At 32.0% G+C, this 13,084-nt stretch overlaps 2 protein-coding genes across 2 annotated transcripts; one reads left to right on the top strand and one right to left on the bottom strand.

Annotated features, from left to right (window-relative positions):
- Positions 1–2,083: 2,083 nt before the first annotated feature.
- Positions 2,084–3,125, bottom strand: LOC116340244 (perlucin-like). Its single transcript, XM_031766624.1, has 4 exons — positions 2,998–3,125; positions 2,835–2,908; positions 2,666–2,774; positions 2,084–2,578 (listed from the first exon to the last, which is right to left on the bottom strand). Exons 1-4 carry the CDS (start codon positions 3,041–3,043, stop codon positions 2,307–2,309), a joined length of 501 nt encoding a protein of 166 aa, XP_031622484.1. The 5' UTR covers positions 3,044–3,125; the 3' UTR covers positions 2,084–2,306.
- Positions 3,126–5,591: 2,466 nt separating this feature from the next.
- Positions 5,592–9,801, top strand: LOC116340080 (putative protein kinase C delta type homolog). Its single transcript, XM_031766281.1, has 5 exons — positions 5,592–6,478; positions 7,907–8,724; positions 8,829–9,214; positions 9,287–9,418; positions 9,723–9,801. The coding sequence occupies exons 2-5, from the start codon at positions 8,644–8,646 to the stop codon at positions 9,742–9,744; spliced, it is 621 nt and encodes a 206-aa protein (XP_031622141.1). The 5' UTR covers positions 5,592–6,478; positions 7,907–8,643; the 3' UTR covers positions 9,745–9,801.
- Positions 9,802–13,084: the final 3,283 nt, after the last annotated feature.

The raw sequence follows: 13,084 nt of genomic DNA, 5'->3' as shown, positions 1-13,084 counted from the left end.
AAGTACACAAAAAACTAAGACTTTTTTGCTCCGGCGTTTTTCGATTTGGCCGCCATGTTGGCCGTGGCCGGCCTCCAAAAGTCGCTTTTTGACTTTTGTCCCTACAGACACCGAGGAACATCCACTTGACATACAAATGTATATTAAGTTTATATTCACAGTTCACAGAAAATATATCTACCAACTATTTTCGTCACAAAATTGATATCAGAAATTTTGTGTTTCGTCACTCGTTCTTCACCTCGATAGAGGTTTTTTATTTGATACTAAATGACAGACGACAGACGAAAATTCCACATCAACAGATCATAGATTTAAATATTCTAAACTGTGGTGCCATTTATCCACATCTTTTTTCGTACTTTCGACTAGTTTTTATGTTTATTCGACGGCACCTCCATTCTTCTTTATTTCTATGCTTGCTTCATACAAAGTTTGGAATATTTTCAGTCGGTCTTTATTTTTATTTAAATTCTACTATTTTGATAATTTAATATTGATATACCTCATTTTAATATATTCCGATTCTAAATTTGACGTCAATATTGTGCTTATTTGAAATCTTTTTGCTATTATCGGCTTATTTCTTCTTTTCTTTTAATAGCGTGTTTTCCAGTCCAATATAGTCTGGATAGTCCGAAATTCGATGGATTCAAATTGATTTTTTCATTCTTTATTTGACCAAGGTTGTATCATTTTCCAAAATTGTCATTTTTCTTCGGACACTATATATAAAACATCGTTCCAATTTTGAATCTGAAATATATATATGTGTCGAAGATAGAGATATTGTTTAATCGAGGTTCAATGTTCATTAAAATGTCAATTATGTAAACAAATGAAAGCGAATTCATTGACTTGTCAATAATAAATAATTATATGTTAGTACTAATTAATTTGTCTCTTAATTTATATAAACCAAAATCAGTGGCACTACAGTGTATTTTACCAACAACTTTTGGAGCAAGAGGCCTAATTTGCATTTGGTTTACCTTTTTGTAACGGTTGCCTATAGGCATCATCTTAATGAGTTAACCTCGCTTCGAAAATTGGACCAATTAAAATGGAAAATGTCCATTCAAAACACATTTGGATTGAGGTTTTTATTGTAGTTATTTTACCATGTCTTTGGTTCTTTATCTGTGATGATAAATTTGATCAGCACAGGTAATTAGCAGTGAATAGACTGACCCTGCAGATATATCAACGTTTTTTTATAGTTTCTACTCACATGCACTGTTTGTGCACACTATGTACTGCCACAGTGCCGGAATTCTACGATACAGTTCCGAACGAAGTGTTGAACAAAACTGAATTATTTATATATAAACAAATCAATAGGTTCTATAGTGCGAGCACTTCGTTCTGCTTTGTATCGTTGAATGTGTCGACAATAGCGTTGCTATATCTGTAGGAACAGTCTATTAATTGGTAATTAGAGAAAACATTGTCAATGTATGTTCTCAATCAAATTAAATGTCATATTATTATTTATTTCGCTCTTTTTTTGGCAACATGCTCTTTACATTTACCTATAAAAATGTTTCGTTTTCGAAACTGTTTAATGTCATCTGGAATTACATATAAAAAATTTCTCACAAAATCAGATGCTTACTCAAAATATAATTCTTTATTTACTTTACCTGAACAAACTTTCTGATACTATCATAGAATTTCCATCTTTTTTCTACTAAAGAAACGATTTAAGGCTTGCTAGATGGCTTGTTCAGAGGAAAATTGAAGTCGAGAAAAAAGTTTTTCGATTTCAAAAATATTTTATCCATCTTATCATATCTTATCTCTCTACCTAGAGTTCATTAAAAGTTTATTTTGATTTTTGTGTAAAATACTTAATGTTTTTCTGTAATGATTTCTCGGTGTAAAAATCATATGATGAATCTCATTTGCTATTAAAGCCTGGCGTGCGTCATGAGTTGGATTATTATCTGAATTATATGTAATTTTTACTTTGCAAAAATATTATTGCCAAACAAACCAAATATTACGTTGTCATCAACTCATAATCGATTTTTTTTAATTCGACACTATTATGTTTTATTGAAATGCACAAATCATCAATTGTATTTCCTCGTATAGCACTGAATAAATAAAAAAATTATCTGAATTCAAACTATAATTTAATCCAATTTGTGTTTATATAAGACTGTTGTTATAAGCAAATCTGCCTCATTCGAAGAAATTTTGTCAATTTTTTTTCGGTCGAAATTTTTTTATTGAAAATATTCTCCGAACTAAATGTGTTTGTTCGATTTTGTTTACATTTGTAACCGAATCATTCATTTTATTTAAGTTGAACAATATTCATATTCGATCAATTCTTGTTCGCAAATAAAAAAAAATTTACTATGACAAGAATAGTCGTCCCATTTTTGATCGCTCTGTGCGTTTCCCTTATCGTTATTATAATGTATACACGCTACTTCCTCAACTCTGCCGTTCGGTTCACCAACTGCCCAATCAGTGAAATTCACTGGCTTCCCAGAGCCCATCCATCGATACGTATTATCTTTGTTGCCCAATTTTGTTCCCGATGTCCAAAAATCTTCCTTTATATAACCTACTCGCAATGGTTTTTTTTTGAATAAATATTATATTATACACCCAGTAACTGGGTCCCAGTTATTGTTTGTATCCAGATTATTACCTCCATCTTTAATTTGTTGGACAATATTATCGTTTTCTTCTTTGGAGTAAATACTAACCAAATTCATGCTCAGCGAACGGCAATCGAATAACGCTTGGTGCCAATTTGCCTGGATGCATTTTAAATCATCACAATTTACATTATTATAAAATATTATTAAAACAATTACCCGATGGGATGTGATGAGATGAAATTTTCTGATGGTCTTATGCTTTGGATAAAAAAGTTGAGCGAAAATTGGTGCTGAAATATATTGATGTGTGGATAGAAAATGGAATATTATTTGGCAATTGTATTGCAAGCTTTCATTTTCTTCTTCTTAGATCACATACTTATTAATAGAAATGGCAAAACGATTGACATTTTATGAATCTTCATTTTTATTTGTATGCAAATACAAAGGTGAAAATTCTTTATTTTTATCAATGCAAATGATTTTAACAGCGACAAACGTACCAAATGACGGTGAAAATAAGACTAAAGGTACTGTCGTTCATTTTGTTGATGAACCGGCCAAATGACAGAGAATATATTTGAACGCTTGAGAATAATAATGAAACTTAATTTTTGTTCAAACTGAAGTGTCCCTTCGAAATATTTCCAATAAAAGTGTCCCAAGTTTATATGGCAAACTACAGTGAATCTAATATTTTAGGTAGACAAAATATTGCATGACACACTCCACTCACACGCCATTCGTATATGAATCCTATGTTAGTGGAGAGTTTCTCTGCTTACTTTGCTTTTATGTTGTCTATCAAAAAAATTAGATTCACTGTATATACAAACTTGGGACACTTTTATTGGAAATATTCCGGAATGACACTTCAGTTTGAACAAAAATTAAGTTTCATTATTATTCTCAACCATTCATTTGACCTGAGGATAAATTTGATCTCTGCCTAAAAATAAAAATTCTCAAAATGCTCAGAGATGACCTTTTCTGGGGTGGGGATTGAAAAATATTCGATATGAGACCAGATTGATGTGGGTCTGTTCCACGTTGTACGTTGTACGTGACCGTTTTTGTTCACCCATTATCTCTTTTCTCATAATAGTTTTTTTAAATCTGATTTTATAGGATGGTTTGGAATATTGAGGAATAGATACCATTAGATTTTGAACCAAATTGGTCCACTCTATCATGGTCTTATAGTGCATACAACTTTTATTTTTGAAAAGTTTGTATGGGTGATGTGAAAATTTGTCATGGTCAAATTTGGATTCCTCGACCAAAATTAGAGAGGTATGGTATCTTTGATGTTGGCCATCATGGTCTGCCATGATTCAACACGGTTATTTAATCAATTTTCACATTATTTTTGATCTTTTGACCAATAAACATGATAATTTTGGTCAGACATCATGGTTTAACACCATTTAACCACGAGGGGGAAACCACGGATTCTAATATGTGCTAATTTTTTCTAATATTTCTAGTAAAACGCCATATAACATGTACATTTCACATCTTTATAATATGTTCTAGTTTTTCTAGTATCGAGTTCGTGGGTAACCCCAAGCCGGCCATCATGGTCCATCATGGTCTAATATCATTTAAAACGGTTATTGAGGTCGTTTAAACGTCTGCCGTGAATTGAGTTGTTTTTGTATATTTATCTCATGATGTACATGGCGGAAAAGTTCGTCTCACAGTGTAAGACTTTTTATTCAATTATAAAGTAGAATATTATTTCAGCTCATTTTTATGTTGGTACTTCTGGCTCATTTATTATATAATTTGGCCGTTGTGCCATTCGTTCAAGTGATCGTAAATGTTCTTCAGTTTAATGGTCACATCGAAATCATAATACATAGTAATATGATCACACAAACCTCATCATGGTGCTTTTACTTATATGTATTACGAATATTTTTTTTATCCGAATTTTCTGTGTGATTAGATAGAGTCAACATGATTACTGAATGCTCGTTGGTCAATGTTTGCGCATTCGTACAATGAATCAAATGAATGTCAGCTATTTTGCTTGGTACGTGAAACGGCAATTCGAAAAGAATTCACTGTGATCATTCCGAATATTATTATAAATAGTTGTTTGTATATGTGAAAACCCATGTGAAAATAATATGAATGAATTATTCAACTTATAAGCAATCATAATCGATTGAAAGACATTTTTACAAAAAAAAAAAAAAAAAAAATTAAACCCAATTAAAATAAGTTATTTTAACATTTATTCAAACTTCGGTTTAGTAGAAATAATTTATTTTTACTTCGTTGCATTGCTCTGTTGCTCTTCGAATTGGTTGACCGGTTAAATACATTTTCATGAGGGAATTGTGATGAATGCATATCGAATTCCATCAAAAAGAAAAACTGAGAACATCGATATAGAAAATGAGCATGTAAAGCATTCGAATGGAACACATAAAGCGATACACACTCACACGTTTTTCGATTCAATGAAATGAAAACTCGTGCAATGTATCGCAATTTTCTTTCGTTTATTTCACATGCTTACACAATATAAACATGCTATTTTTATGAAGATCGAATAAGCGTCTAAGCACATACACAAACAACTGAGCACATCGCGTCACTTCGATTCATGTGGTTTTTCATTCCTGCGACGGTGACGGCGCTGAAAAGTATGTGTGTGTATGTATGAGTGTATGAAAATACCATACACCAAGATAAAAATCAAAGTGTTAGAAACATGCGCTGTATAAATGCGAAGAACGAAAAAGAAAATGTAAAGTATGAAAAATCCGAATGAAAATATTTTCACACTACTGCAAAATGTGTGCGAGAGAGTGAATGAGATGCATCGACTGAAAAATCGAAACAAACATATATAATATGGAATGAATAAAAAAAGCAAAGTAAAAAAATGCTTCTTTTGTATGCAAGAAATATCAAATTTTCGGTTTTGTGTGTTCGTTCGTTTGTCACGTTCGATGTGTGGTTGTCAGGATTTTGGCTATTGTTGTTTTGTTCAGCCGTGTGACGTCTTCTTTTTAACTCCGTGTTCCCTTACACAGCCACACAGTGTGTTGTCATTCGCGCTCTTTCTGTTTCATCTATGCAAAACAATAATAATAATAAAAAAAAATATCGTCGTTTTTTTCGTGGCCCATTCTATTCCGTTTACATTTCGGTTGAGCAACAAAAAAATAAATTTGTTATGTATTTTCGGTCATTGTCAAGTGACTGACTATTTTGTTTTAATCGGTATTTAATAATCGCGTGAAATGTTCAAACAATGGTGTGTTGTACGCTATATCATTTCAAAAATATATTATCGTGTATAGTTTGATATGTGCTTTTCATTTTTTTGTTATTTTTATTTGCCCCGTGTGTTTTCAATACAAAAGTATTTTAATGCGAGAAGATGAAAAAGAATTGGATGTTTTAATGTAAAAAGTGTATCGGACAACGCATTAACATTAATGAAGAAGAGCACTTAATTTTGTCTAGAGCTTTGGATGCAACGGAGTGTTTTTCACATTGTTTTTCTTATACGCCGTTTAAAATGCAAACACTAATTTTACAAGGATTCGCGATCAAGATGTTTTCATGTTATTTGCGTCGGCTGTTTTTAAAGCTCATTAATTTGGTTTAATTTGGTGGCGTTCATTTTTCTGAAGCATCAATGTGTATTTCAGCTTTAACAAGATTTCCTTTTTCGAGTCAAAAATTTACACGCACATCAGTTAGGAACGAAAACACAACGTCAAAAATTGTAATTTGACATGCACACATTTCGAAAAGAATGAATGATGTTACGCACACAATCAACTAATCGCCATCTGTCGATACATCAAATGAACTATACTAGTGAATATTATAAGGTATGTATAATCGTACGATTTACATGTAAAGTTCCAAATGTTACAACCGTGCAGTATGTAAGCTTTTCACATTTCAAACATTTTTCTTCATACATAAACCCCGGCCTAATTATCACCTCAGCCAAATGAAATAAAATCGAATATTTTCTATCGCAAACAAAGCATCTTATACACACGTCTGAGTAGGCATTTTAAATTCGGATTGAAATGAGTATATGTCATCGGAAATATCATAAGCGAACAACTCATCAGCAACCAATTGATTAACTTACACGCAAACAGAAAAAAAAAAACAATCAACAAACACAATCGATGACATTGTAAGTTACAGAAGTGGCACCTTACCTTAAATTATATGTCGTTAATGGCAAATATTTCAATGAAATGAAAACGAAAAAATCCGATTTTCTTCAAACAAGCCTACCTCATTTTTGAAGGAGAAAAATGGCATTCATTTCTTTTCGTATATTTATCGTATGAGATAAATCAAAAGAAAAGAGGGTATGAATCAGCGTAAGAAGTCTGATTGGGTATGATCAAACGAATTCATTACTTTCAAAAGAATCACCTTGAGCAGCCATAAATCCAAGTACATGGATTTTGTTTATGTGTATCGTTAAGTGTATTTTTTATGGCGGTTTTTTTTTTTGCGTGAAAAAGAGACATAGATAGAAAGCCTGATCTTGAAGTTTGAATTAAATGTTACAACATTAAATGCAATTGCATTGGTTTCCGATTCATATTTCGCAAGCGAAAGTCATTAATTTTGTTCGTTCGCACGAATAATGAATCAAATAATGATTTGGATCTGAGAGCAGCATTAAAATTTTGATCAAAGAGATGATTGTCGATGATTTAAATAAAACAACACGAATTCATTCGCTTAAATTAAAATGAAAACGAAATGATGCATATTCATTGAAGAGATCATCTATAATGTTTGCCAAATTTTGACTATTTTTAGAGTAATCTTAAACACACCACTTAACTGATAACATGATATTGCTAGACACACACACAGAGACGACATTGAATATATATGTATACGATTGATTCAATTTACAGTGAATGAATGATCAAATCCACATCAATTGGTACTCATAAAATGACTTTTTTTTTTCGCAAAATTTATGATATCGAAATGCAACAAGATTGCATGGCCAATTTCAAGACATCCGTACTCTCTGAATTTAAGCCAAAACAATTTTTGAATTTGTAAAAAAAACAATAACAACACCGTGTGCCTACATATCGAATCACAATCAAGACAAAAAAATATGAAATATTTTAATGGTGATTCATCACAGTAAATTATTTATACAAATAACCGAGAAAAAAATATATAGAAAAAGTTTATGTTCACTTAGACGCCTCTCTTAATTAAAGTGGCTCTTTTGTTATGTTCTTTGATTTTTCATTTCGATCTAGACAAGCAGCCGAACAAGAAATTTGAGCGTAGAAAAGAAAAAACGAGAGATATGAGCGATGAGCATGACTAGCAAACCAGCCGAGAATTAATCGAGTCGGGCCCATGAAGAGAGCAAATAAACAATCGCCAGGATATTGCATATGATTTTGCATTGCGGTAAAGTGAAAAACAAAACAACCGAATTAAATATGTACAGACCGAAGAAAAAAATTGTTTATTACATCTAGACAGCAACAAGACTTAACAAATTGAAATGGCATCGTTCGCCGTTGGCTGTAAAATACATTCGAATACATATACAATAAAATGAAATTCGTTTTGAAATATAAATTATTGGATGATTGTGCTAATGAAAGTGTCGATTTCGGCCAATTCAATGAACAAAAACAAAAATCTGTAAAAAAAAACATGAACAGCCGCAGTTATTTGTACAATTTTTATTTTCTGTTTAGTAACGAACGCTTTCCATTCTTATGATCTCGAACGGTTAGATCGAATGAATTTCATGGCAAAATGAATGAATAACAAAATGTGCATTACATAAAAATAAACGATAAATATTAGAGTGAGTTATAGCACTCGTTTTCTCGTGTTAAAAGTGATAAGCAGTTACAACTAAAAAAGCGTTTCAAAATTCAAAAGAAAAAAAAAAGAACGAGAAAACAAAAAAATTGACTATTGAATAAAGAAAACAATCAAAAAGAAAAACAAACTTCATCATTGGTCAGCTCCAAAGATGATGTTTTCTGGTTTGAAGAAAACAGGCATCACACAAAATAGTAACAATGGCGTGAGAAAACGTGAACGATATCCAGAGGTATTATAAAACCGAAGAAAATAGCAAAATTAAATTTAAAAACAACTTTTTATCATTCGATTTTAAAACACTCTGTTCTATATTTCCACCTTTAAAATGGCCAGTCAAAGACAAACAAACAAAATGCTCAGAATCGAAATAAGAATCCATCGAACGACATAAACAACATAAATCCAACAACTAATAATTCAACATCCTTACCACGGAAAAGCACACAGAACAACCAAAGCAACAGCAACACTTACCCTACTTTACCATCATATTTAAGGCTTGGTGTAAAGCGCACCAATGACGATCACAGTGATGATCGTGACGCTGTGGCTGCTGGCGGTGGACACAGCAAGGATAGTATTGCATCATCGTCAACATCATCGATGTTATATCGAAGCAGTATATCCGATCTTGGCGGCAGCAGTTCAGCTTTAGTACAATTTACAAATACCCGCATCAAAAGTATCACCAATCGACGCGGTGCCGTTAAATATCAGAAGTAAGTGTTTCATAGAAAAAGATAAATTAACCAAACGAAACACTTTAATTGATAATATTCATTTTGTTGCAGAACACATAATATCAATGGGCATAAATTTGTAGCGAAATTTTTTCGACAACCAACTTTTTGCGCATTCTGCAAAGAATTTTTATGGGGCTTTGGAAAACAAGGATATCAATGCAATAGTGAGTTAGATCCTAGGTTAGATCTGTCAACCAAAGGCATTAAAGAAGTCTGATTGGGTCAATACAAAAAACAAATATTTGAAAATTGTCAAAGTTTCATTATTTATCTCACACATTTTCCAAGTTTCATTGACGATCGAATGAGGTTGTTTACTTTTGAATGTTCAGGATGGCAAAATGTATTTTTTTGTGCAAAACTTGTCCAAAAGTGTGCAGATTAGATTGAAGTCGATTGAAAATTAGTCATTATAATTTTATATTTGAAAAAAGAAGATAAAAAATGGCATGGAATTTGTTAATATTTGATATTTGTTTCGTAGCATGTCAGACTGCTGTACATAAGAAATGCCATGAAAAACTACTTGGAACATGCTCTGAATCGGTTTTTAATTCGGAAAGCACAATCGTAAGTCAATAGCCTCATTTGTCTTTATTAAATTGATGAGATTTATTATTAATTTACATTTATCTTTAAATTTCCAGTACCTAAGAGAACGATTTAAGATTGATTTGCCTCATCGGTTTCGTGTCCACACGTTTATGTCGCCGACATTTTGTGATCACTGTGGTTCGCTGTTGTATGGAATATTTCGTCAAGGACTTAAATGTGAAGGTAGTTTTTCTGATCTGAAAAAGAGTTTTTTTTTCTTCAAAAACGATGCCTTTCATTCAAATCCGAATCGCTATCAATTTGTAATCGCGGCTTTCATCATGAAAAAAACTGTCGATTTGAAAAAAAAGTCGGGCAAAAAAAGCTTTTCTATTTAAGCTTCCAATTTCGGTTCCATTTATAGTCCAGTCTACTTTTGCCACAGTTCGTATTGTTGATCTCGAGCAAAGATCACAATCAATTTTGAAAAAGTATGGAATAAAAAATGTTACAAATAATGGGTTTGTTTATTCGGTCGAATCTTAAATTTGAAAAAAAAAAAAGTTATAATACGACCGTCATTCGAATTCTACATATATCTTTGGCAACGTGAATAATAATTTATGGAGATTATTTTGTGGCTTGCGTCTTTATACATTTATTGTAAACGGCAACAAGACCGAATGTTTGCCGTTTTATTTGAGACAACAGAAAATGTATAAGAAAAATAATCTTCTTTTTTTCCACTCAATTTCATTTGGATGAATTATCGAAATGTATCAATGTGCTTACGTGCGAAATACGTTTGCTTCCGTTTGTTGTATTGTGCGCAAACTTTTTAAAAATAGATATTCAGCATATACAATAGATTTTTCTTTTTTTTTTTGTATTGTTGTTCGGTGTGTTGAGCATTTTTGGCCTTTCACTTTCAATTTGATTTGTATCGCCAAACAATGAAATGCGTCAGAGCAACTGTGTGAGCTGATAGCAAAATGAAGAATGTGTATATTTCGGTATGTGGTGGTGAGTGTGTTTCGCGCTCACAACTAGTTGATTAGTTGTGATAAACACAACACAGACTATATGTTTGCCAAGTCATTGTTGAACACATTTTAGACATGAGACATTTTTCTTTCTCGTTTTGTTAATCACGTTGTCAAAACGAAAAAAAATTTCCAATCCGATTGCTCTATTTTGTATAATAAGAAGAGAAAAAAGAAACAATCAAATCTTATGAATGATTGGAATGAGCGTCGGTGGTCGTCAGAGAATACAAATAACAATTTTTACGATATTTCATCACATAAAATTAGATTATTCATAGTTCGATGCATATTTGTTGTGTCAAATTTAGATGAAATAATAATAATGTGGGTTCATTGGTACGGTGGTCGGGATCAGTGTGAAATATTGAAAATTTTGCTCAAGACAAACAATGTATGTTTCGAAAATCATTTTCTATTGGCCAATAAATGCAGGTATTAGCCATGTATACTACATGAAAAAAACGATGCTTCATTGCACATGAGACAAATAAAATATAAAACGACCGGCATTTCGTCTACATTTCTTTTTTTTTCTTCTTTACTTCAACGAATTTCGGGAGAGAGATAAAAATATGATGGAAATTTCTAAGCGACAAAAATATACGTTGTGTGTATGAGCATCTGGGTTTAGCTGTTGTTTGTTCTCTTTCACTCGTGACGAGTGAAATTTAAAACATTTTGAATATATAATATACGGGCCACCGAGTTAGGTGAATATATAATTTTGTAATCAACTAATTTATGGATGAAATTTTATATTCTTAGTCCGCCTTTAGGCCTCGTATTTTATATCATACGTCAAGAGGGAATGGCAATGATAGAACGAGACTTAAAAAAAGAAGAATAGATGTTGCATCTTCTTGGTGATGCTCCTGCTTTGCGAAATTACGAAATATGACCTCAATTCGCCTTTTTGTTGCAATGCGCAAAATGCTGAAGTGAAATAACAAGAACAAAAAGAAACAAAATAAAACTGACACATACAGCCCAAGATACATTCCCCTGTTTTTGTGATACGATACATTTTAGATGATTTTTTTTTGCCAATCGAATCTCAATGAAACAACACCAAAGCGAGAAACAAACAAAAAAGCGCACGAGCATCTGTTACATTTCGACGCACAACAAAAGCGTCAATATTTATTTCTCTCTCGTCGCGCACTAGAATCGATTCGCGTATATAACAACATATACATATAACATACTTGTGCACCTGTAGATCGTTATGCTGGCCAAATTTCAAACTTCTTTGATCTCGTACATTATGGATTTACTTGAGAAAACACTCTTAATTCATTCAGTACGAATTTTTCGTCTTTCTTCACTACATTTTCAAATGATTTTCACACTTAAAATTTTATACTTTTTAAATGGCCATTCATAAATTGTGAAAAATGACTTCTCTATTTTAATGAATTTGCTTGCGGCAATATTGAATGAACTGTGGAGTGTCGGACATATTAATGTACTTTGCAGAAAAAAAAAACATAAACTAAAAATGTGCGATTTATTGATTGCAAAGCTGTCTGCTACGGATTTTCACTTATTCTGGATCCGATTTTTGCTCTTTCTGATCATAACGTATCGCTGTTCACTTAATTGTCTAATTGGCTTTTGAAATCGTTGAACTCGCTTAGAGGCACTTGCATTTCGTTTGAATCGTCATAAAGAAAATGTACGTCATATCATAAGCAATGCATGTATGTATAAATAAATAGGCAAAACTCAATTTAGCCCATATGATTGCTCGGTAGAAAATACATTGTGTTTTGTTTTTCATTACTTGTTGCTTTATTAAATTTTCCTGCAACAATTTATACATTTTCATTAAAATGTCCATGCTCAACTCACTGCTAATGTCACATTGCTATGTCCAGATACTGTTGGATTGGTTGAATTCATTAAAATATGATTTCCATGTTTACTTATGTAAAAGATTCACTAATTTTTCGCTCATATAAATGCTTCAATTTCATTTTCATGTTATTGATTTTATTTACGTGCAATCGACAAATGACAGAAGCAATTGATCAGTTTTTATTCGATGTTCGGTGGAAAGTTGAGCATTTTTCACTCAAATTCGCATGTAATTTAATGGCTTGTTCTATTGAATTCGGCAAATGTGGGTGAATGCCCATTTTATTGATGCATAAAATTGAATTGTAACAAGAACATGGTATGAAGAATTTATTGATAATTTTACTGTGACTAATATCGGCCTGGGATGTTTTTTTTTTTCATATATATATTTTTCTATTCAATCAAA

This window comes from Contarinia nasturtii, unplaced genomic scaffold, assembly GCF_009176525.2.
Source record: "Contarinia nasturtii isolate CC-2019 unplaced genomic scaffold, AAFC_CNas_1.1 Cnas_scaffold_630, whole genome shotgun sequence".
Lineage (NCBI taxonomy): Eukaryota > Metazoa > Arthropoda > Insecta > Diptera > Cecidomyiidae > Contarinia > Contarinia nasturtii.
Note: the sequence above shows the minus strand (reverse complement) of the source record. Positions and strands in the feature narration are given on the sequence as shown.